At 38.6% G+C, this 25,030-nt stretch overlaps 2 protein-coding genes across 9 annotated transcripts in view; one reads left to right on the plus strand and one right to left on the minus strand.

The window, feature by feature from the left end:
- Window positions 1–25,030, plus strand: part of CEP85L (centrosomal protein 85 like) — a 142,711-nt gene that overhangs the window by 80,568 nt on the left and 37,113 nt on the right. The window lies entirely within an intron of this gene.
- On the minus strand, window positions 4,634–12,914 carry PLN (phospholamban). Of its 2 annotated transcripts, XM_062632438.1 has the most exons (3): window positions 12,735–12,913; window positions 7,667–7,701; window positions 4,634–5,091 (listed from the first exon to the last, which is right to left on the minus strand). In XM_062632438.1, exon 3 carries the CDS (start codon window positions 4,966–4,968, stop codon window positions 4,810–4,812), a length of 159 nt encoding a protein of 52 aa, XP_062488422.1. In that variant the 5' UTR covers window positions 4,969–5,091; window positions 7,667–7,701; window positions 12,735–12,913; the 3' UTR covers window positions 4,634–4,809. The 2 variants fall into 2 exon arrangements, with proteins under 2 accessions (XP_062488422.1, XP_062488424.1); XM_062632440.1 differs by lacking the exon at window positions 7,667–7,701 and having other exon boundaries at window positions 12,735–12,914.

Here is a 25,030-nt window from a genome sequence, read left to right on the forward strand (position 1 = left end):
AAACTATGGTAACTGACACATACTTGGATTTTTTCAGGTACTCAGCAAGGCTCTAGATGCTTTCTTTACTCAGTGGCAAGCAGATGATGGTGGACAATTTTTAGGATTGCTTTCTGATAAAATAGGCATGTGGATACTTTGTCATGTATTCATTCTCTGCAGGATTTGCATATTTGTATTCAGATAGTTTGAAGTGTCTATATTATCATTGCAAAGCAAGACTTGAAGCAGAACTTCACAGAGGTTCACATCAGCTTCACAAGGATAAATGCGAGCACCAGAACCAAGACAATAAGCAGAAAATTGAGCAGCAGGTTGACACCTCTGTTGTTAGCAAGATCCATGATGTGCATCAGTCTGCCCTCTTGTGCTTGCTGCAGACTCTTGATGGTAGATTTGGGTTGTTCCTGCAGTAGTAAGCAGTGTAGAATCACACTTAATTTCATTGTGTCCTCTGCTGTTTGCTTGGTTTTAATTTCTACCACTTAAGAAAAAAGTTATACAGTAACTGTTTTCCCCCTCCCCCCCAACAAAGGAATGTGGATGCTCCTTCAAGTCTAATTTTCCAAATGCCTTAAAAGAAAAATTAAGTTAATGATAGCTTTCATCTTTGCAGGCCCATGTGATTTTTCAAAAAGAATAGCTGTTCTCAACACCTACTTGTTTCAGCAATGAGCTGTTGAAAATTTGCTTCTAAAAGATCTCTGTAGGTGCAAAAACCACTCAACTTCCTCATCTGTGCAAAAAGTCCTCCTTTTAATAGGAGTGTTTCCTACCCTTCTAGGGTTTGGCATCATGCAGTGCAGTGGGTAATGTTTTGCCAGCAGTGTGCTGTTTGGGATTAATTGCAACTTTGCAAATGCCTTAAGAATCTAGATTGGGCTGGCAGAGGATGCATCCTTCGTGCTTTCAATAGCATATACACAATAGCTTATTTTAAAATAGTATTAATAACTTAGCAATTGTTTTATGTATAGAAAAAATAGATAAAAATTAAAGCAACGAATAGGATCGCTCAGCCCTAACAGTGAAATGTTGCCAAAATGTCCTTTTAATAACCAGCTGAAGTTTTAGGAAATGCCACAAGAGGGCAGTGTTTTATAGTTTTATATTTTATTAAAAAATTATTGCACTTCTGTATTCTTGTATCTTACAATACAGTGGGCTTATAAAGCAATCTGTTTGACTGAACTGTCTGATATTACAGTAAATCTAGGGTCTGTTTTAAATAATTTATGTTACCAGGGCTCTTGCTGAGATGAGCAGCAGGTTTGAAGGAATCCTTATTTATAAACTGCTCTGGTTTAGGCCTTGCAATGAGCAAGAGGCTTTGCCTGTATCCTTCCACAACTAAAACAGATTCTTTTTTCTACCACCCTGTTTTTAACATCTAGCTAAAATGAAAAGGAAAAACTACATTTGTGGTGAAATAAAAGATACCTGGATCTCGTTGGGCTTAACAAATATTTTCTAGTTGTATTCTGACAGATGCTGTTTATTAATAGCCATATTTTGTGCAGGTTTTGTGAATAATTTTGTTTAAGCCTATTTTACACTTGCCTTTCAACTGAGTGGTTCGCTTCTTCTGCTCGGAAGTGCAGTTGTTGGTGAATTGGTGCAGCAAAATTAATAACGGCAAGCACCTGCTGCCCTCTAAAATGCCTCACTCTGGCTAGGGTTGATTAGAGCAAAATTTCAATGCTGAAATGGGTTATGTCTTCACCTAGAGAAAACTGGGTAGATGTAGCAGTTTTTGCTGAAGAATGGCTGAGGAGACACGTCTCTATAACCAGCATAATCTTGTTCCTGATTTGGCTCTTTTCCAGAGTAAAATAGCCACTGAAGCTTGTCTTTTGTGGTTTTTTGGGTTTGTTTGTTTTTTTTTTTTTTTTTGACGAAGAGTAATACCAGATTGTTGCCTCTTTGGCTGTCTTTATTTACTGTCAGTATATAAGATAAATTTAGCCTTGGGTAGAGTGGAACAGAGAATTGAAAACTTAATCCAAACTACATGCTGTGTTTGGAATTTTTATTACAGCTCATAAAAGTAGTGAACATTTTCATTACACTTACATTAAATTCATTAGGCTCTCATGTGCACTGGTTACTATGAATTATGTGTAAGTGATTTGGACATCGCAAAATAGGCAAGATTACTGTTGAAAACCAAAACAGAATAAACAGAAGTATCAAGAATTGGAAAGCTGGATGATGATTGGCTCTTTTTTACATAACTTTAAGTAGATGATAGAATGCTTCTAAATGGAATTGTATTTAAGCATCTTATTTCACACAATGTATTTTCAAGCAGTCATTTTAATAAATAAAAATACAGTAGATGTTAGTTTTAACACCCATATAATTATACAAAGAAGACTGTACTATATACAAAAGGTTTTATGTTTGTAATCGCTGGCTTCAGTTGAAGAGATAGAGGATGGTAGTGAGGATGGTAGCAGATTTTGTGATCAGCGTAATCCTGAAGCACAAATGAACTACGCAGTACCTGCAATTTACTTGCATTGCTGTAGAATAGTAGGGTTTCCAGTTTATTTATACTTTGGTTTTGTTCTTAGTTGTTAATTGTTGGTTTATGTTTTGTTTTTTTAATAAATAATGGCCTTTCAGCTACCTATGAGGAAGCTGGTGGTTTTTTTATGAGAGAGGAATGGGAGTTTTTTTTTCCTAGTAATATTTTACTTTGATTTTTGTGTATTACTGATTTATAAAACAAATAATCCCAGCGTGTCCTCAGAATGTATGTACTGATATTTTACTCTAACACCTTTTTTCTTCAGGAAACTTTCAGTACTATAAATAGTTTCTTGAAACACCTCCACAACAAACTAAAACTGGAAACCCTATCCATCACAAAAACACAGATGTAAAAAGCATAAGAAGGTAGCTTTATATTTTTCTGTTTCCTTCCCACCCCAAAGTGTGCTGTTTGTGGCTTTCCTTAAGAAGAAGAATTAATAGGAAACTGTGATTGCTAAAATCTCTTGCATTTGGGAGAGTGGTCAGAATGAATGAAAGGGAAATTAAGATTATTTTGACAGTTTGAATCTGCAATAGTCATATACTAATTTGCAAGTGGGGATGTGTGTTGCCAATCTCATCAGCACTTGCCCTAATCCTCTTAGAGTAGCTAACTAATTTCCTCTAGTAATTAACCTTATTTCAGAAGGCTGGTCACTGAAAATTTTCTTTGCCAAAGAGGAAGCGCATTGCCACTGGCCTTACTTGCATTCCATCAAATACAGAGGTTTTTTCCAAACATTTCTTCCCTTCCTGCTTAGGTGTTCAGCATCAACCTCCACTCATGGAATATTAAGTTTTAAAGTCAGAATGCAAGATTAAGGTAAACTTGTTTTAATTTCTGTATTCATCACTAGGGTTGCTTACGCAGAATGGTATAGAAAGATGCCTGTTTAAAAACTGGATTTCTCTTTGCCCTCTACCTTGAACTTTCTTGAAAATAGGAAACTGTATAAATTTTCTAGGAATTTAGCTTAATACCAGCAGCTTATAGGAGGGTTAAAAGTCTGCTGCCCAGTCTTGTTACTGAAAACTGTTGGAGTAGAAACTTCATCTTTTATGGGTGTAGGCTGTGGTTTATATGTTGAAAATATACTTCTGCAATGCTTTATGTCCTGTGCTTAACTGTTTATATGTATGATTTATTTTAGGGAAATACTTGCCTTTTTTTCCCCAAGAAGCGTTTGCAGGTGTAGGTGGTGGTGTTACTTGAATGATACACTTCAATACATCAGTAAGGTTGACCTAGACCTTCCTCATTACCATATCAGCTACAAGCTACCTTGTGTGACATTGGCAAATACCAAGTTCTCTGTAGCTTCAAGTTAAGAAAATTGTTAAGTTATAGCAGGCCATAATAAAGGTGTGTGAGACCAAATATTAAAAACTCTTGAGAATTATTTCTGGGTTATGCCAACTGTCATGTCAGTTAAATGACTATAGAAAATTGAATCTTTGATACCAGTGTGGAAGTCTCATTTTTTTTTCTGCAAAACACAATGAAAAAACTTTTCAGATGTCACTTAGTTCTGTAAGGATGTATCGAGTGAAAAATACTGTAAATGAAGATGCCTTTTTATTTTTTTTTCTTCCTTCTTTCTCAAATCCAGGGGTGTGGGTTATATATATACACACATACAAGACTATATATATAAAAGATCCCTTAAACAGGGAGGAAAGCATATGAAATGGGATTTTATTTCAGGGTTAGAAGAGATTTTTGGTTTATTTTCATATTTCCTTAAAAAAAACCCACTAAACCAATTTGAATGCCTTCAGTTGATAATGGAGAGATACAGCATCTTGGAGTAAGCAGAGCAGAAACTTCCCTAGGATGCATTGAGGGCTGTGTGCCTGTAAATGTTTTTCTGGCAGACACAGGTCAAATTTGGAACCCCACCAAGTTAAGGACTTTCAGAGAAACCTGAAAACACTCTGCTTGCCACAAAAGTGAAGTTCCTATCTGTGGGATGTAGCTAAAACATTGAGGAACTTACCAACTCCATGAAGAGCAGGTACTTTACCCCATTTAGAAAAGACATCTCTTGAGACATAAGGTCATGCACAGCTTTGTAACAACAGGCTCTAAACATCGTTCTTTACAGAAGTAGTATGTTTTTAATACATGTAGCAAGTAGTAAGAGACAGTGCGATAGTTGGCATACAGCTCTAGTCCAAGTGCTAGCCCCTCTCACAAGAGGATCTTTGCATTGGGTGTCTTCCCTCTGGGGGCGACTCTCTTAGAGGACAGTGCAGAGAAGTGCTGGAACTTCAGAGGAGCATCACAATGATACAGATCAGCAAGAGGCAAATTAAAATCAGGCAGAAATTCACAAAGAGCTCTTGGAGCCTTTGGCGTGCTTGTGGGTTCACCTCAATAGTTGAGGCTCTCCTCAGAGCAGAGCGGGTTATGTATTGGACCTTCTCCATGGCAACAAGAAAGCAGAGGGCACAAATCAGAGGTTTTAAGAGGGCAGGAAAGAGGAAAAGTTGTCAGGAACAGTGCAAAGTGCCTATTATCTTCTCTTTTTGTTTTAGAGAGCCTTTGTGGAGCTGGGAAAGCAGGAAAGTGAAGAGTTAGAAATACAGAAGTGTTTTGATCAGTACAAATAGAGATTGTTTTAAAGTTCTAAAAATCCTGAAATTAATAGATTACCTTTACCATGTTTTTAGATTAAAACAGTTTTTTTTATAATTTTATTTTTTAAGTTTAGGTCTGTGCTGTATTGTGCTGCTTCTCCTGAAGACTATGGAGCACCTGCTTCTTAACAGTGCTGGGGAATTGTAAAATGGAAGTTGTGGATATGTGGGTTTTACCCACATCATTGATATAGGTCCTGACCATTTCATCCTTTACAGTTTATAAAAAGGCCATGGCTGATTTCCCTCCCACCTCCACTTCATTTGTTCAAGCATAGATGAAAGCCTGATGAAATGGCTAGAGTCACAGATATTTCAGCGAGGAGATCTGGATATTACTGCTGGCTATTATTGACCTGGGCAGATAATCTGATTTACCAGTACCTTATTTTGGAAGGTGTTGGGGCAGGAAATCTTGTTGAAGCATTTGCATTCCAAATAAAAATTCTTTATGACGTATAATTAAAAGCTAGTGCATCATTTTTATAGGGAATTTTTAGTAATACATTTCTCAACAGACACAACAGAGGAAGGACTAATGTGTATTTTGTAATACACATCTAGGACAGTGTGTTACTAAATGTAGGTGCAAAGGCACAGCGCTGCCATGAGGAGCAAAATAAAACTTGTATGTAACTTTGCCTCTGAATTGTTTTATTTTAAGTATATCTTAAATGCAGATGAAGCATGGGGTGTCAGTAATCTTAAAATTGTCAAAGAGTAGTTGCAGTGTAAAACCCTCCTGTATGAACTTTCTGTGACAAGAGGCTGGCTTGGACATATGCATGCTTAGTTTATAGTGAGGTGGAATCTGTAGGTGCTGCCACAATATGAAAATTTGGTTTTCAAGATGATGTTGAGACATGTCTCTCCCAAACCTTGCTCCTAAACCTGCACTTAAGCTATTCTGTGATTCTATGAATGTTTTGTAAATTTATATTGTGATCATCTCTTTCCCAGGCTTCTCCTTGTCAGATATCTGCTGCCCAAATAACATGATAAGCATGACTGAATCGGATACTGTGTTGTCCACGAATTTGTCTTTAGATGTAGCTAAAATGGAAAAGCCTTAAAGTAAAACAGAAGCGTCTTTCAGACTCTTCTTTTTCTGTCCTTCCATGTAGGCCTGTAGGGTCAAATAGTACTGTATGAGCACAATATATGTGCTGCCAGTGCCAGTGTTGTATTTAAAAAGAGGCTTTCAAAGGAAACCAGATTACACATGGATATTTTAATAACTTTAGAGGATTCCATGTGATGACATCTCCTCCTAAAACTGAACTTCAGATTTTGTAACTATGTTTTGAGCTATAATTGATCTTAACTTTATTATGAGTAAGACACAAACCAAGAACTTACTTTTGTAGTGACTATAATTTTTCAGCTTTGTTTGACTTTATGCTGTGCCTGGTTTTGTCTGTTTAAGCAGTTAAAGTGCTTGCCAAGTATTCTGCTTAGCTTTTTGCTTGTCACTGTCTGCCCCAAGTGCAGTAAAAGCAAAACACGCACAGGAATTCTCAGGTGGCTTGGCTGAAAGTATATTTGTTCTCCCAGCCCATGACAGGCAGGGGTGCATTAGGCTGTTTATCTTTTTCTAGACAAGGCATGTTAGATGAACCACTAATGCATTTACAGTAGTACATAAAAGTTTGTGTAACCAGCTTGTGTGACAGACACTGCACAGAGAACAGTATTTCTTGTGGATTACTTCAACACAACTTGTTGCATCATTTTTTTTAATGCAGGGTGTATGCAACCTGTGGTCTTCTGGCAGTGTGTGACCTGTGACAGAAACATATCTGTCTTCTTCCTGACTTCTTGAGGGCTTGTAAGGATTGGAACAGCACAAGTTTTTCCCAGCATATATGCACAATAAGTCCATTTCTGTGTGCTGCATTAGATTTAAGTGCACACGTGCTGGCACCTGCACTGCTACATTGCTGCCTGTTTCACTTGGATGTTTCAAGGGGGAAGGACCTGGGTCTCTGAAGTACTTCCAGAAAAAACAGTATTAGCCGATAGGGCATTGCAGATGCAAGGCCAAGACAGGTGAGGAGAAATAGTGAGATCTCTCTGTGAGGGGGAAAAAATACTCTTCCCTTTAGAATGGGTGAGAGATGTTGCTGAGGGAGCAGGCAGTAAGTCAGAAGGCTCAGTTGAGCTGAGCTGGCATTATCTGTTTGGACATACATGACCAGACAAGCAATACAAAAGGATCTTAAAAAAAGAAAGGTAGTGTAATTTAAAATATATACCTTTTACAGCTAGAAAGTGGTGTAGGGAAGAGATGAGGAAAAGTCAAAACAGAGTAACTTGGTTTTCTTGATTTAAAAGCTCTTATAGGTATTTTGAAATGCCTGCCTGTTGTTTTACCTACTCAGCCTGTCTGGGGGATTTGTTTTCTCCTAAGCAAAGGAAGCAAATTCTGTGTCTGTATTACAAAAAGTTTGTTGTTACAAGCACATGGCTTTAACTAATAAACACATACCTTCCTTGTTAATCTTCCATGGCGCTGTCACCCACCTAAAGTACGCATAAAGAGAAACAGATTCAGTAATAGAGCTGCATATGGGTGGCTACCAAGGTCAAAATGGACAGTCTGAAAAATAATTACACAGAAATAAAGGCTGATCATTGCCACAGATAGTAGCTCTTCTCCCTTGTTTAGTCCCCTGACTGTGTTTTAGGTCACTGTTAGGAAGTATTATTCATGTACCACTTCTTAAAAGTGCAGTGAAAGGGCAAACTATATTTGACCTTTCCTTAAAGTTGTGTTACTCATGTGTGACAAGACTAAGTATTGCATAGAAGAAACTGTTGGCTGCGCCGCTATGTAGCTATGTGTTCAATCCAGTTTGTCAGTGGATGTGAAAGGCTAGTCTTACGCACAGTGTGAATCTGCAGGTAGAGATCATGGGGCTGACAAAGTCTGTTTCCATGTAAGGAGTCCTCTACACCTGGTGCCCTAGAGTGAGTCACGGATCACAATTGTTGTGTCCTCCTTCCCTGACATGTGACTGTTTCCCTGATTTGTATTAGGTTATTTTTATCTTTGTTCCTGGGTGTCCTTCACAGTGTGAGGAGGTATGTGACCAGAGAGAAAACTGTGGGCCACCCTCGTTCCTGGTGCAACTACATTGACTCCATTGAAAGTCACACAGGATAAATTTGTCTCCTTTGGAAATGCCACAGCCATTTGGGACACAGATTGTTTCCTGTCATATGTTTACTAAATGCAGCAGTGATATCAGTGGAATGGAAGAGGTTTGACACACTTGATTTGTTGCTGTTCTATACAACCAAGTGAAGCCCTGAAAGGGCATTGTTAAAAAGTATTATTGTGTAACAGTCTATCCCATAGATTTTTAAAATGAGATGTCCCCAAACCCCAGTAATTCGGCTTCATCCATTGAAAACAAATGTGTTAATAACCACAATGCAGTGATGCAAAGCATACCATCAAGTTACGTGATCCTTGGTTGTGTTTAAAACTGTTACCAAAAATTACCTGGCCTAAGAAATTTCTATAGCAATTTGCGAGCAGTATGATACTCCTAAATAGGAAGGGAATCTTCTACGTGTTCAGAGGAGGTAAGTTTAAAGATTTGAGTGTATAGTGACGAACAAAAAGGAACTCTGCATGCAGGGCTAAATGCTGTTGAACCTGAAGACCCTTGTCACCATTGTCTGTAGATTGTATGGCCCCCAAAGAGGACATTGCAGAGTTCTAAAGCTTTGCCTGGGCACAGAATCTGCAGTTGATGTGTAGGCATCGGTGACTGTCCTGTGTTCATGTATGTGTCTTACTCCAAGTTGCATTGCTTTGTTTTGAACCTTGGTGTAATATACCTCATCATTGGCAGTGTGGAGTCACTGTGGTTGAGACCTTCAGGTCTGAAAAATCTCATTTTTTTTAGGGGGGGTGAGGAAGATGAGAAGTGAGAAAAGAGTGAAGCAGGAAGTGTTAATTAACTTGAGACCTCTAGAGGGTCTCACTGCTGTCACTTCAATCAGTGAAAGTTCCCAGTGATAAAACAGAAGTTGCTTACAGGTTTTCAAGTACAGAAGTGATTTATAAATATATGTCATAATTTTTTAGTTTTGTTCTTTTTACAAAGAAACCCCAAGAATTATGGAGGTGACTTGCTAGGATTTACCCCAGCAGCTGGATTTTGTATTTACCTATGCTAGGGGTACAGAATTCTGTTGCTTATTCTCATGCTAGGCTGAGAGTTGCCCTAGGCAGTTGTGTCAGTGAAGAAGGGTATTAAGGATATTAACAAATTCAATAGTTGGGTGAGGGCAGGAGTGCAGACACTAGTGCAGGAGAGGACAGGCTGAGGAAGGAAAGTATAAAAAGATGAGCAGAGGAAGAGCATGGAAGTGTAGAAAAAAAAACAAATAACTGTGTAAGGGAAAGAAGACTGCAGCTGGAGTACATTAAGTCATTGAAGAGTTAGTGTCTTGTACCGTATAATGTCATTTTCTCAGTCATCTGCAGAAAGCGCTTCCTTGGGATGGGACAAGAAGCAACAGTTAGTCTCGGAGTTTGGCAAGTGCTGGTAGCAGGAAAAGCAAACTCAGTTTTTCCTCCTTTTTACCTTTATGTTTTAAAGTCTCTTTTCTACTGAAGTGTCAGTACTTTTCATGTTTGGGTGAGGCCAAGGGAAGGCTTACACTTAAAGTTGTTTTTCTCCTCCCTATCTCATTAATCCATTACTTTTACAGTCTTCCTTTTGACTAGCTTTGCTGTTTTCAGTGTCCTAGAAATAAGATCACCAGTAAGAACCTTTATCTGTATTTCAAGTCCACGAGAATGTGGCAGGTGTAGATACCAAGGAATTACACCGATGAAGAGTTGAACACACCAGGCTTGGTATCTTTCTTTTTGGAAGTTATCCACATACCTCATGGATAACCAAGACTTTTGTCTGTGTGCTGGTTTGTTAGAGTAGCTGGAAGCTAATGCTTTGGGCTAGTTTTCAACTGGGTTAAATTCCCTGCAACTGCTGCAGGACCAGGCAGTGGGATCTTGAGCAGGTGCTTCAGCCTCCATACTCATCAATTTCCCTCATCAAAATAAGACATTAAATAACCATGTTTTTCCCATCTGTTGGTATGATTTAGCTTTTAAAAAGTAACTTTCTTTTATGAAATTAACTCCTTCCACCTCTAGATGCACCAGGTGCCTAACACCTTATTGTTAGGGAACATAACATTACTTTCCTGTGGAATTGGTTTCGTCAGTTGGGGTACTTTTCTATTCCTAAATCAAATTATTCTTAAAGCAAATAAAAAGCTGCTCTTGTAGCTGTGTAGTTATTCCCATTTTTCTTGTTTGTAGTCTGAAAAAAGTCAGTGACAATCACCTTCAAGCTGATTACAGCCTGATTTTAGTGAGTTCCATATTGTCCAGTGAAGACACTATATTCCTAATGTTTTCCAAGGATAAAAAATAAATGCAACTTTTAAAAATAGAAATGTGGTGTATATGTAAATCCAGATCTCTAAATGCAGGTAACATAGTTGTCGTGACAAATGAGTGGCAAAAAAAAAGGCAGAAAATTGTTACTTGCTGTGAATTAAATGGGGTATTTCACATCTGATTTGTAATACCACCTGCTATGTAGCACATGCTTCTGTCAGGACTGTCGACTGTTGTTACTCAGCATTTGGATTCCTGTGATACGGGATGTTATCAGTGTGAATTTTTTAGGTTTAACTTAACAGCTGAGCCACGCTGTCGTCTTCTTTAAATTACCTAACTCTGTGGCAGAACAGAATTCAGGTGAACAGGCATCTAACCTCCTGCAGCTATCAGTGCAGTCCAGTAAAGGGCTGCCTGCAGGAGTCAAGTTTCTATGTATGTTCAATCTGTGTGTGTACACATAAACTATGTATTTTCAAAGGTGTGTGTAGGCACTGTTTGTGTTAGGAGAGAAGGATGCTCTGTGAGGCAGAGTAACCTCTCTCTTCACTGGAAAATATATTTTGTGTAACACTAACCCTGAAAAGAATCTGTCTATCTCTCAGGATCATCTTGCTCATTGTAGGCATTGGTTTGAAGGCACTGGGAGGTCTGAAGTGGTACTTCTGCCTACTGGAAACAGCTTCTAGAAAACTTGGTAATAGATTGTTTGCCTTGGGAGTAACAGGGTGTCCAGAACTTCCAGTACTTGTCTATTCAAAACTGGCACAAGGCTGCTGAGCACAAGCCCAAGCACCTGCATGTATTTTTGCCTGATGCCTACCAGTCATTAATAGGAAATGGAATTAGGTATGGCTGTTCAGTAACAGGGAAAACATGCCTCCCAGAATTAAGGTCTATATTAAATCTGACTTTTCTAAAACCAGAACCTTAAGCGGACATAACTAGCAAGGTGTGAATTGATAGAAGGGGGAACATGTTTGTATGGAGGAGGAATTCCTTGAAAACCGACATATTCATGAATCATAATCCTTTTAAAAATATCTGTATACATATTAAAATTTTCTTTATGTGACATATTTCTGTTTGAGATGCACTCTGCAGTGATATTAAAACTGGGGTTATATTTTGTTGCATAGTGTGTACATGCTTCCCTTAGTTGAAAAAAATTACTTTGCATTTGAAATTAAGTTCATGTTACAAATCTTAGATAAATTATTTCTCTGTTACTAGAAGCATTCTATGACAAGTTTGGCAGTTACAATGACCAACAAGAGAAAATAAGCCTTTAAAAACATTCACAGCAAAAATGTAGTTTGAACTGCAATTCAAGCAATTCAATGCATGCTTGAACGTGACATAATTTCTGTTCCAGTACTGCTATACACTGCTTACATTTTTAAATTAAGGGTACTTTTTCATCATACAGCAAAAAATGTTTTCTCTCTTGATGTGTTAGATCAGAAAACTGGTCTTATGCATTAAATGTGGTGAAAGAGCTTTACCTTTGCTGGGCTGTGCTTGGGCAGCTTTGGGGAAACAAAAGTGTTTCTATAAAACTTTGAGTTACTCTCTTTGTGTATTTTGTATTTAAAACCAAGAATAATAATAAATAAAAAAAAACACTAAACAAAAACCCCACCAAACAAGGGAAAAAAAAAAAATAAACACCCCAAACCAAACCAACAAGGCAAAGAAAAAAAACAAAGCCAAAAAAAAACCACAACCCCACCCAAAACCAACAAAAAAAAAAAAAAGCCAAAACAGCCCCATAACCCCAAATCACACAACCTCAAACCCAAAACTTGATAAATTTAAAAGGAGACATGAAGGTCTGAGGAACATGTTAAAAGCTTCTCACCTTCTGGTGTAATGCTACTTGTGTGAATCATCTACCCAAGGAAAGCTGGTGTCCCACAAGCATGTAGAAAAGTCTCAGTTGCCTTTGTTGTTGCTAATATTTGTCTCCGCAGCACTACAGTTTTGACTTGGAGCTGCAGTGCCCACATATCTATATTTTTGATAACCAATTGTAACCTGCCCTTAAGTACAGGCATTTTTGTACAAAAGTACAGCTACAGTGCCTTGCTGAAAGAACGAAAAGCATGAAAGAAGAGAGGTTCCTTACCTCTGGTGTGACTGCTAGTGAAGCACAGCGGAGCCTGTTCCAAGCTGTGGGAAGTATCTGCAGATCTCTGGCAACTTCTCTGAGTCTGTGACCAAGTTGTGGGAACAATTGAAGTAGGCTGAGGGGGGGAAAATAACAAAAGTTTCAGAGGCAGGACTGTCGGTGTCATTCAGCAGCTTGCAAGTTGTGATTGGTCCTGTTTCTGCCTGCTGGCAGAGGCAGTTGCTCCTTTAAATGTGTTCACAGTAATAATGTATTAAACATGGATAATATTGTCCCTCCTTGAAGGGAGCTGTGTGCCAAGGAGACCACCTGCTCAGGCACAGAATTAAGGAATCTGGGAAGTGGTGTGCTCCAGTGGGGTAGCAAAGGGAGCTGCTTGTTCACACCATGCCTTTTCTTTAACAGGATCATAAATAGGAATTTTTTCAGGGGGCTCCTTTGGACATGTTACCTTTGCTACAGCAGTGTTTCTTCATCATTGAAAACCTACTCTCTAGTGTAGGTGATCACAATTCATGTGTTGTGTTTTTTTTTTTTACTTGGACTGATCTTCTTTTGTACAGGGGTTTCTTAAACTATATTTCCCATATGCTTAGTTCTGATAATCCTGTTACACAGCTGGTATTCAGTTTAGTGTATGATGTGCATTTTCCAGTATAATCTTTCTTCTCACAATGCTTGAACTGAAATAATTCTGTATTTCAAGTCTCTTCCAACCTTTCAGTTGATCTGTGGGTTAGAGGATTTTTTTTTTCTCCAAGTAAAATCCAGTGATAAATTACAGAGATCAACTTACCATTCCTATATAACTTGAAGTATTTACTTTTCCTTTAAAGCCCAAGCCTGCTCTTCCCCCTTACTCCCCCCCATTTTTCTTTTTTTTGTGGCTGGAAACTCTCCAAGTGATTTCTTAAGAACCTGTTCTGCTAGTTCGGACAGGAGCAGCAGTTGGATGCTACTTCCCAGGTTATCTTATGTATGTTATCCTGTGCTGGGAAATGACAAATGACAAATGACACCACAGTGCGTATACGGGGTAGGTTTTGTGAATCCAGGAAGTGGAGGATTTACTGAATGTGAAAGGACTGAACTGTTGAGTGTGCAAGCATTCAGCATAAGGCTTTGCATGTGGAGGCAACTGACAGCACATGCCTCTTTTTCATTGGGAAATTGGAGGCAAAAGTACAGAAGCTCAGCCTAAGTCTGAACACTTACAGGTCTACTTTTGACAATAATTATTTAGCATAGATTAGTGCTTGGCTTTGAGCAGGAAACCAGACATGGTGGCTTCTTTTTCTAATTTATTGGGGTTTTTGGGTTTTTTCATTCCCTTTAGGCCTTGCTGTGATACATGCTTCAAACCAGAGGCAAAAAGACCTTGGATATGATGTACCACCTTATTCCAAATTGAGCTCTATTTTTATTTTTGTAAATAAGATTTAGCTCTTCTGGAAAAGTGATAGTAACAGAGTTGAAGTTGGCAACTCAGTTTTAATATAATAAATCTGCCTTTCTGTTATCTTTTAATATCAAACCCAGAAATACTGGGTCACATATTTCAGTTGAAAGTTAATTGAAAATCTCCACAGTGAGGAGTGATAGTTCTTTACCAGTGAAAATGGTTTCATAATTTACTTATAGTGGCATTGTTAACATTATAAATCTCTTACAGTCAAGCAAACTGTAGTTGGGCTTTTTGCAAGGGAAGCTTCACATTTTTATTGCATGCTGTCATCCAGCAAAAGTACTGCTATCATGGCATTGTTTGTTTCTTTTAAAGATGCAATATGAAACTTGTACTATTCAAATTCACTTCTGTACTTTGTTATTGAAGTCTAACTCCCAGCACTGCAGTAGCTGTGATGCAGGTTTCTCCCTTTTACCAAGTCTCTGTAAAATGATCGTGTTGTTTAATTACTTCACCCCAAATTATCAGCTTTTTTTTTTTCAGTGAATTGGACTGAAACATCATGTTAGATCTTTTTAGGAAGAAGAAGCCTAAAAAGAATGCTGGTTTTGTTTGTGAGCTGCTGACACAGTCACAGCTTGGTCATCTTTCTAAAGAATGATGCTTAAATATGCAAGGAAATCAATAAAAATAGCACTGTGTCATCAGAAATATAATACATGCCTTCAGTAAATGTCTAACTCCAGTAAGAAATTGTAAGATAGAAAATACATTTGTTAAATAGCAGTAGCATGTGCAAGTTCAGACCATGCGGATGTTGTAGACCTTGTATTGATGTTGTTTCTCTGACAACAAGCTTGTTTTGGGTATCCTCCCTGGAGAACAGTTTTCCAGTTTAGTATCACTCCTTCATGTAACTCATGGGGAGTTTGGTGGAATTCTGAGGCAGATGACAAAGTTGCTTATGGGACATGTCAGTCTGACAGGTACAGACAGGATATACGAGCACATGCTGTATTGTTTGATTCACCCCCTGTGTGAATGGGTCCAGACACCCCTGTATATCAGAAGCAGAAGCTTTCTGAACAGAATCTCTGTTGGAGGTTCTGGTCTGCTTTATTTTGTTCTGGGAAACAAAAATGTGCAGCTGTTGCTTGCTTGCCCCTAAATGGAGATGATCTGGGCTCTCTCCAGTGGGATTAGAAATCTGCCATGAGAGCATGTTTCTTATAAATTTATTTAGAGATCTGGATGATATTTGGGATGATGTCCAAAAAGAAGTGAGTTATATCGCAGCATACCAAGTCCTTTATTTAAATAACGGTAAAAATCCTCTTCACACTGGACTATGCTTGTCTTTCATATACCAGTTTTTAAATTTCCAGCTGTAGACACTGGGCACCTCTATAATCTGTGTAGAGTTTGAGATGTCTGTATCTGGTCTGTTGGTTATCTGTGACCCTGCATAGAAATGAACCATAATCCAAGCACAGTTGTAACACACAGGTAAAAAAAAATCAGCAGTACGTCTGAGAAGTCAGGCTAGTGCATAATTTCATCGTGCTGCTGCAGTTTTCTCTCATACTGTGAATATATTACTGTGACACTACACTGCTGAGGTTCTTGGGTTGCACATGTTTGGTTTAAAAGTAACTGAAAATGAAGAGAAGGGAGAAATGAATGCTCCCACAGACATGCATCAGTTTGTGTGTGTATGTGGGCCAGAATAACACGTTTTGGTATTGAAGCTGAACATTAAAATGAGAATTTCCCATGTGTAACCAGAATTTTTCTGGTCTGATTGCAAGATGTTTCCTGCAGCAGGTGTAATTGCTTTTAGCCATCCAGGTGTCAGCAAATGTGGCTTACAAGATGCTTTTTGTCAATCTCTGCTAGGGTAAAAGACTCTAGCTAATGTTGCATTTGTACTACAGGTCTAACACAACCTAAAGGGAGAGAGCGGTTTTTTCTTCCTTCTGAAAGAAAGTACAGGAAAAGCAGTTATTTTCAGCTGCTGTCAACAGCATTCCACATTTATACCAGGTAAGGAGGTAGCCTAATCAATTCAGAGATAGCAGCATTTTTTTTTATCACTTTGAGGTTTTGACTTGAATTTAATAGATTTGGCTCATGTTTGCATGTTTTGCCTCATGCCTCCTTTGATGGTTATTTGACTTCATTGATTCTCATATCTGGAATCTCAGCAGTTTTTGGATGTATGTGGATGAAATTGTCTTTCTAAGGCTGAAGATTTTCCTCCTTGTATAGTGAGACTTGAAATCTCTGTTAGTGTTACAGGACATAGCTCTGCTGAGAAATCTAGGTTTTGCATCATGTTATTCTCCTCTGGGACAAGAAGTGTTTACTTTTCCTAAGCATTGGACAATCATTAAATTAGTTTGATCTTCACATTCTGTTCTTTACTATAAACAAGGAGAACTTACTTTTTGAAGGTGCAACTTGTGAAGCATACCATTGCAAAGTGATTTAAAAACCTGTACTAAATAAATTAATGGAAAACTGTACAGCTGGGGCTGAAATGTTTCTCATTTTGGGAGTGCTGAAGGCTCTGGCAGGACTAGTCATCTGATTTGTTACTAAGCAAAGACATTTTCAGAAAGGTCTTCTTGAATGTTTTCGTTTCAGTTGCTGTTACTGGCATGAACTTTAAACCATTAAAGTCGATCACGGGGCTCAGGAGTGTGTAACGCCTGTTTTTTTGTCTTTGGTGCTTTGACCCCATGTTAGGAGAGAAGCAGAAAAATAAGAGATTTTGCCTGGCTCTTCCTCTGAAAATCCACCTTACCCTTCCTCTTCCCATACCCCCACAGGGAGCACTTATTTCACTTGGAGCTAACACAGCAGAGACTTGACCTATGTAGCCTTTTTATTTTGAAGCAAAATATTGACAGCACAGAAAACCATGCTGTTTCAAATCCCTGATTGCTTTCATATCAATGAAGTGTACTTTTTTTGCTAGATTAATGAAGGTCAAATAATTGAATAGTAACAATTAATTGCAGTGGTACAAAGTGTCTTCAAAATAGCAACATGATAAAAGTTTGATCTTCATTGCAATGGAAATTTTATTTCTCTGAAATGCCTGGGAGAACTGTATTTTGGTGTTTACTGATGTCCTCAGTTGGTTAAGCTGAACAATGTGCTTTAGGTGGTGCGCTGAGATCCTTATACCTAAGAAACTGTGTTGAGTGTCATTGAGATAAACTGTTCTAGGAAGCACAGAGATTAGTTGTGTTATTTGACATGCTATGAGTGATGGATGAACAGAGGGACAAAGGCATATGAAGGAGAGATAAAGTTGGGAGACCATGTTCCAGTTGCCAAGTGGTGGTGCTGGGTTATCTCCATTAAAACAGTAACTGCAGAATGGGGAGAAACAATTGGGACTTAGACTTAGCTGCTACTTACTATCACCTGAAGGTTGTACTGAAAGGAATGCATGAAAAGAATGCTAAAGGAATGCATGGAAATTAGCAAAATGATGAACACATTAGCAGCATTTAGAAGCTGAAAGGTTCTCTCATGCAGGGTATTGCAGTGACTGTCCTCATGTAGTGTGGAGGGGGAGCTGCTAGGTGGGTGGCCTCGACAGCTTTCCTCACTGGGATCTTCATTCGTATCAGCATGGAGATTGCATAGATCAGATATTTAAAGTTTTTATGCTAATTTTCAATTGGTCCTACTTAAAGATGAGCAGATGGGAAATGTGGACCAGGAACACCTGTCATTCTCTTGGTTGGCATTAGAGTGGTGTCTTCTTCGACTTACTACTCACACCTATTGCCCTGCCCTTTCTTTGCTGGTTTTTTTTTTTCTTCATTTCTATGGAGTGGCTATAAATAAGACTAGCGCAATTCCCATGGTGTATGTCAGCTATCTATCACTTCCTTTCTTTGTTACATGCCATTCGTAGTGAAAACTCTAAGGGGTTTTTTTTTTGCTTGTTTTTTATCTTCATCAGAAATCACTGAAGTTTATTTAAATAACAGAATATCTTTTGCTTCTTCAGAAATTAAGTGCTGTTTTACAGTTAACGTATGTAGGAAAAAAATCCTTTAAGATTTTTTTTTCTGCTCTTAGCATTCCAGAAAATTAGGATCCTAAACACTATTACTTGAGAATTGGAGGTACAAAACTTTGTATTTTTCTTTATTCTATTGTAGAATATGCAAAAACAGTAACGTTGATCTACTCCTCTGGTTTAAACCATCTCTGAGTAGCAAAGAAACTACATAGAGATGTACATACAGCTTTTAACTAGTTGTTACTGAACCAGCTTATAGTTCTTTCCAAATGTTTGGTATTACGGATGCACTATTAGTATACAAGGAATGGTTTGCTGCAGATGCCCCACTTCTAGCAGAGTGGCACATCACTACTTTGGGAATCATCTTCCCCTCTCATTCTCTTAGTACTGGACACAAAAAGGAGTCTCCAGCTGGAGCACCAGGAGACCTGCCTCTGTGTGTGGTGTGTGACGTTTTCTAGCATGCTGAAAAATAGATTCAGATCCTCCCAAAGAGAACATGAAGCTTCATCTCCATTTTGGCTCCAAGGATGTTCTGGGTGGATAAGGCCTTGTTTTACTTTATAATTCAATCAAAAACTTCATTCAACACATGTTTATATTTCTTTAGGTGGGGATAATCTCATTTGTTTCTGTTAAAACAAGTATTTTGCTTACGAAATGGTTTCCATGCTAGAGAATCTGTTGTGATTTAATGCTCTTTTGAGAGCCTTGGGCAAATTGTCTTTTCTCTTGTCTCAGTTTTCCTTTCTGTAGAATGAGAATTATAAGGCTAGTTTCTTTTCAAGGTACTTTGAGACCTACAAGTGGCAAGTACTAATTGCTGGTGATGGAAGCGACATTTATTTTTCATGTGAACTTTTTCTACTCTTTCTGCTTATATTAAGAAGGTGCTAGGACTTCCCCCAGTTTATCTCCTAAGGAAGGAAAACACTTTCACACAGTGACACAGATGTTCAAATGCACCCTTACATCATACTGCTACTTTTGTTAGAGACAAGTGCATTTCAAGTACCCCTCATAAACTCAAGTGGGAAAGGTTCATAGTCTGGATCGAAGCCAAACAGTTTAAATATCTGTCACTTACTCCACACACAAATTGTGTGACTATCTTCCATGCTTGTGTGATGCTCAGTTTTACAGACAGTCCAGTGTTAAACTGGCTGCCTTTCTTCTGTTCCTCAGTGGCACAGAGGTTTCAGGCTGGGATTTTCAAATGTCTGACTTTTGAGATTCCAGGACCTGATTTGTCAGAGGTACAAAGCCTCTAATTCCCTCTGAAATTTAGAAAGTCATGTAGGTACATGGTGTCTCCACGTGAGTTTAAGATTACTATTTTTTTCCAAAATAATTATTGTTTACATGGTGATATATGATACATGTGATGCTGTAAAGGTGGCTTTACAAAATCCCCCACTGCTGTTTATAGAATATCCTTGTCCTTTTTTACTTTTTTAATCTGTGTTCATGGTAATGAGAGCTAGAGAGCAAAGGTTGGGAGTGGCATTGTTGGAGGCGTGTGTGTCTTTATGTCTGCTTACTATTTTGGTTTATCAGTCTAAAAGAGAGTGGGAAAACAGTATATTACCTAATCGTTCCTTCTCCATGTGCTGTCAGTTATAACATGTACAGAAGTTGCATCTTCAAAACTTGGCATGTGCAGGTTCCAGTAATTTGGCTAGGCTCCTTTCTTTTGGCAAGTGCCCTTAGAGACCAGTTGTGGATTGTCATTTTTTACACCAAGTGTGCCTTTGTGAGTTTGTGTGAATACTTGGGTTTGTTGTCATATAAGTATTTTGAACATTTCTGCTTTAATTTTGTGGGAGTGTTTTGTTTCTTTTTGAAGTTCGGTAAAATGTGATGAATATTGCACTCATGGCTCGTGTTTCTTTCAGTCATGAAAAGTTGACACAAACAGAAGCAGAATTGAGGCTCAGGTTTCTGATTCAGCGACCAACACCCTTCACAGAATCTACAGATCTTCCATTTGAAAAGTTGGGATCCTTGATAAAATGCAGAGCGTCATTTTCCCCCAGATGTGTACTCCTGCTTCACACTAAGCTCAGAGTGACTTCTCTCTCTTTAAGTGTGTTTGCATGTTTTGATAAGAGGATCTGATGCTCTGTGCTTATTAGTCTCTCTTAAATCTTTTTTTTTTCCAATTACTGCACAGCAAGCATTCCCTCCCTCCCCCCAGTAATCACCAAAGTGGCACTCTCTTTTCCTTATCCTTATGGTTCAGAAGGGCTGCAGGCGGTTTCTGTGCAAGACTGATGACCAGCTCTGCTCATCCTTGCAGAGTTTGTGCAGGCTCGTAAAAAAGAGAAACCTTTTTGTTTTCTTTCTAGGCCACTTTTTCCATTCACTCTTTTTTTTGGCCTTGAGCAGGAGTAATAAGTAGTGAACGGGCAACCAACACTAGCCCTTAGTATGCTGGTATTTGTAGATATTAGCAGCGTAAATTTTTATAAACTATCAGAACTTGGTTGAAGATGCCCGAATGCAATGCTTGAGATATTTCAGTTTTAGGGGCACTTTCATTCATGGTTGATTTGTTCCTTCTCTTGTCTTCCCAAGTATTCATTTTTTTAAAATCTATTTCTGCCTTGTTTGTACAGCTCATAAATTTTTGTAGTGAATAATGTATGTCCTGCATTTGTACAGGACTTAAAACAGTGGTGTTTTTGTGATATCTGAGTAACTGGAGTTAGTTTTGGTCATGCTGCTTTCTATGCCAGAACAGGAAACAAAAAAATAAAATCAATTTAACAGTGAAGCTTTCACTAAAAGCTTATAAAAAGGGGGGTGATGTTACAGTTGTTCTCCTTGTGGAAGCTCCCTTTCATCTCCACATTTATGTTAATTTTTTTTAGTAACAAACATTTGAATTTAAATGTAATGGGAAGATAAAATGAACACTTAATAAAACAAGTGCTTCTATACTTAGGAAACAACCAGTTGTTATCAGTGGAAAATTCCAGGCACTGTTGCTTTTAACATCATATTAAGTGGCATGTAGAAGTGTTTTGTGTTTATAACATTTGCCAGAATATAAATGGAAAGGATTTCTGACAAAAATAATGTTGGTGTTGTGGGAGTATAAAGGAATGTTATAACATCACATAAAAGCAAGAGTAGTGTCATTGTTCATACGAAGATAAGCAGAAGAGGGTGTATAATCTAGCATGCAGCTCTGGGAGTGCCAGTTTCACCCTTTAAGAGCATAGTAGAGTAAGGTGCCAGAGACGAGACGGTCATGGAGGACTGCTGAGTGGTTGCAGCCTCTTGTAATGAGACTATCCTTGACTCGTACAGTAGCAACGTGCATCCCTAAGGATGTCTTGCAGAGTCCCTCCATTGACTTCATAGTTAATTGTTTGAGGCTTTTGCACAATACCATCAAGGGTGCTGCAGGGAATGAAACCTTGCTAGTTAAGCAGTGGCCAGCATTCCAGTTCACTTCCCTTACTAATGCCCTGTTAAATTCCTGTTTTATTCAGAAACCTCCGCTAGATGCAGATTTTGAGCACGTACAGATCTTTCACATTTAGTCTCTGACTATAAGCCAGGACTGTGCTGCTGGTCCTGTGTATGCACTTGTAATTCAGATAACCAGCACAGGCAGGATATTTCAAAAGAAAGTGCAGGAGGTTTTTGTTTTCATTCTCTCATGTCACCTTCATGTGGAAGTTCCACCTGATTGCATATCTAAACACCAGGACACTTGACAGTGTCACAGCAACTGCGTAGTAGTATTTTTTTCAGAAGCTTAGAAAATATCCAGTCTGCAAACTCATGGAGGGTTTGGCACTGTCTGGAGTTGAGATAATTCAGCTTGCAGTTGTGTGTTTGTACTAATCCAGCACAAAGATGTGCCACTGTAAAACGTGTTGTCTTGTATGCTGCTTTTCCACTTAACAATGTGTGCCAGCGCTAGATTTCACAGGGTCTTGTACAATGAATCTGGTAGGAGCCTGTCTCAGATACAAATAACCCTCGTGTATGGGATGAAGGGAGAGTGTAGGACTAGGGCTGTCGGGAGGGAACTGAAAGGTATGGATGTTTGAAGTGGTGAGAAATGGCAGGAGAACAGCCCCCCGCCCCTTTAGTAGCAATGTAAATTTTCATGGAAATGCCATGGTTAAGTGACCATGTGTTTGCTATCAAATCCCTGTAACTATGCCATCAGTAGCCAATCTCTGCTTGCTTTTTTTTTAATTATTATTATTTTTTCACCTGCATGGTGAATTCTATACCTGACCATAGCATTTGTTTTCTCCCATCTCTCTTAGTATCCCAGCAACCATGTAGCTGCTATGCTTTGCTCTTAATTCATCTGTAAGCTATTGTGCTAAGGAATCATGTCTTCCTCTCTTGCTGTGGTTATCAAACCTGACCTTGATAAAGTTCAGAAGCCTCAGCTGCAGTATAAACAGTGCTGGGGAAGGAGAAAATGTACAAAACCTGGTAACTTGTAAGACAGTCAAATTCTTCCCTGGCTTATGTGGGTCAAATTTGTGAGGTCTCTTAATAAAGCATGTAATGCCTTCTGTGCAATGGGGATTTCATTTGTGAAGGAGGCTTCAACATTCTTGTAGAAGTGTAGTGGGTAGAGGGAGTGCTGCTTTTAGGAAGCATTTTAATGCCATTACTGTTTATTGTTTTCCTTTTTTAAAGCTTTCTACTTTCTAAAAATGGTAGTATTGTCTGTAAATAGTCAGCATTAGCATTTTTTTTTATTGGAAAAGCTTTAAAAAGTCATAAAACAGATGCAATAATATGATTCCATCTAACCAAAGAGAGGAATGTTGCCCCCCCACCTTGCAGAACAGAACAACTCTTTATCATAGTTTTAAACACTTGCTGCAAAGAGGAGAAGGAGCAGGTTAGTGCACTAGCAAAGGGTTTCATGTGCTTGCTTTGTAAAGACCTGTATGATATTGCAAAACTGAATGGGTCTGATTCTTACAATAGCAAAAACCCTGCATGAAGACAGCAGGTGTGGGGGAGTGGGAATTGTCCTTTATTTGTTGTAGTGTTTGCCAATTTTGAGGTTCCAAATTCCCAACACTAATTTAGGATACAGCAAACTGGGATAACGGTTTGTGTGTCTGTCATGCTGGCTGCTTATTCTGTGGAAATCTTTTGTGTAGCATTCATTCAGTAGAAGTGCAGCTATATATTTTTAAAGTGAACAGTTTCTTGAATGAGTTTTGATCTTGGTTTTCAATCTGTGAAGTTTGAGCATAACTGTGATTGACAGTTCTATCCTTAGTCACATGTACTTGGGCACAGCATAATTTAACACTAACACTGAGAAGTCCTGATGAATCATCAAGGACTGGCTTGCCCTTTAGTTCCTAAACTTTATTCAGTGTAGATCCTAAAATCTGAATCTTCTTTCAACTGTTTGTGAGATGCTACTTTTCTCCCAGTTTTTAATTTCCTTGGTTTTTTTTTGGTGTTTTTATCTTTTTCCTCCCTACTTGTACCCCAAGTTGTCATATTGTTCTTCCATCAACCTTGGTTTGTGTGAACTTTCAGCCTAGGAAACAAAGTATTTGTTGGCAGATTTCATGTCTCTTTAGCCTTTGTGGTATTTAGCTCTTTACTTACCACTCTAAGGTTTTTAATCTTTAGAGTTGTTCTTCCTTGAACATGTTCCGCTATTTCAGTGACTTTCTGGTAGTACAAGGCCAGAACCAAACATGTTTTTCCAGCTGGATGTATTTCAGAGCTATTTAAAGTCACTGTTTTTTCTTCACCCACTTTCTCCATGATGCGACGTATTGTACATGGGCAATTCAGACTTGCATTAAGCTGATTTTCAGGCAGGTTAAATTGTGAACTCCTATCAAGTTTATTCCCCCTGTTAGTTGTGATCCCTCTGATATTAATTTGCAGGTTGCTTGTCTGTGTAAAGTATGTGTTAGGGATGTTTTTTTCCAAGCCTTACTCATTTTATTTATTTATGTATTTTCTGTGCTAGATTTCACCACTTCAGTTGGCAGAGCTGACCTCTCTGTGATTCAACTTTATTAATCAGTACCTCACAACTCAATGATGGCTCAATTTTGATTTTAATTATGTCCTCCTCCATTTAAAAATTCCCTAAAGATTGCCACGTGTACCAATGGCTGGAATAAGGGTGCAAGGGCATGATTAAATGTTCTCTCCCTCATGACTGGTGGAGATTTGTGTAAGTACAGCAAAATGTGATGCAGCCTAGGTATTGCTGACAAGAATTGCAGTGGTTATATCCTGCTGAGCAGAAACACTGTCTTCCCTAAATGGGCAGCCGCGGAACAGAGTGGAGTGGTAGGTAGATGGTGGTGAAATACAGACACCCCAAGTTGGGATTTCTTGTCTCTGTCCATTGCCTTGTTTTTACCCATCTGGGAATCTGTTGTGGTGCTGCTTTGTGGTTGTTCTTTCTAGTAGGCACTTTCTGTAGAAATGATTCCTTGCCTTCCTTTTAAAGTGATTTGCAATTAAGGCCTGATTCCATGGTTGCAGCCTCCTCTCAGCTTTCCTGCAAGAGAGCCCCTAGCCCTGTCTTGTTTTGCTGGCAAGAAGATGGATGGTCCTCGGGGTTGTCTGAATTAACGTTGCTGTTGAACTGAATCACTTGGCCTGATGTTAGGAGGAAATCTGTGTGGGAAGGAAGCAATGGGTAAACCCTTCTTTCCTTATCCAGGGAAGGGAGCAGCTGCAGAGTTCATCAAGGATGTCTGCTCTGCCTTTACAGATCTAATCCTTTTCCCATCACAGGGAAGCAAAGAGCAAGAGGCTTCTCTGTGATAATACTCCATTTGGGCTTGCTGATGCCACATCCAC

Source organism: Pezoporus occidentalis, unplaced genomic scaffold (genome assembly GCF_034315485.1).
Source record: "Pezoporus occidentalis ecotype Australia unplaced genomic scaffold, CSIRO_AGI_Poc_V1 ctg39, whole genome shotgun sequence".
In the NCBI taxonomy this organism is placed as follows: Eukaryota; Metazoa; Chordata; class Aves; order Psittaciformes; family Psittacidae; genus Pezoporus; species Pezoporus occidentalis.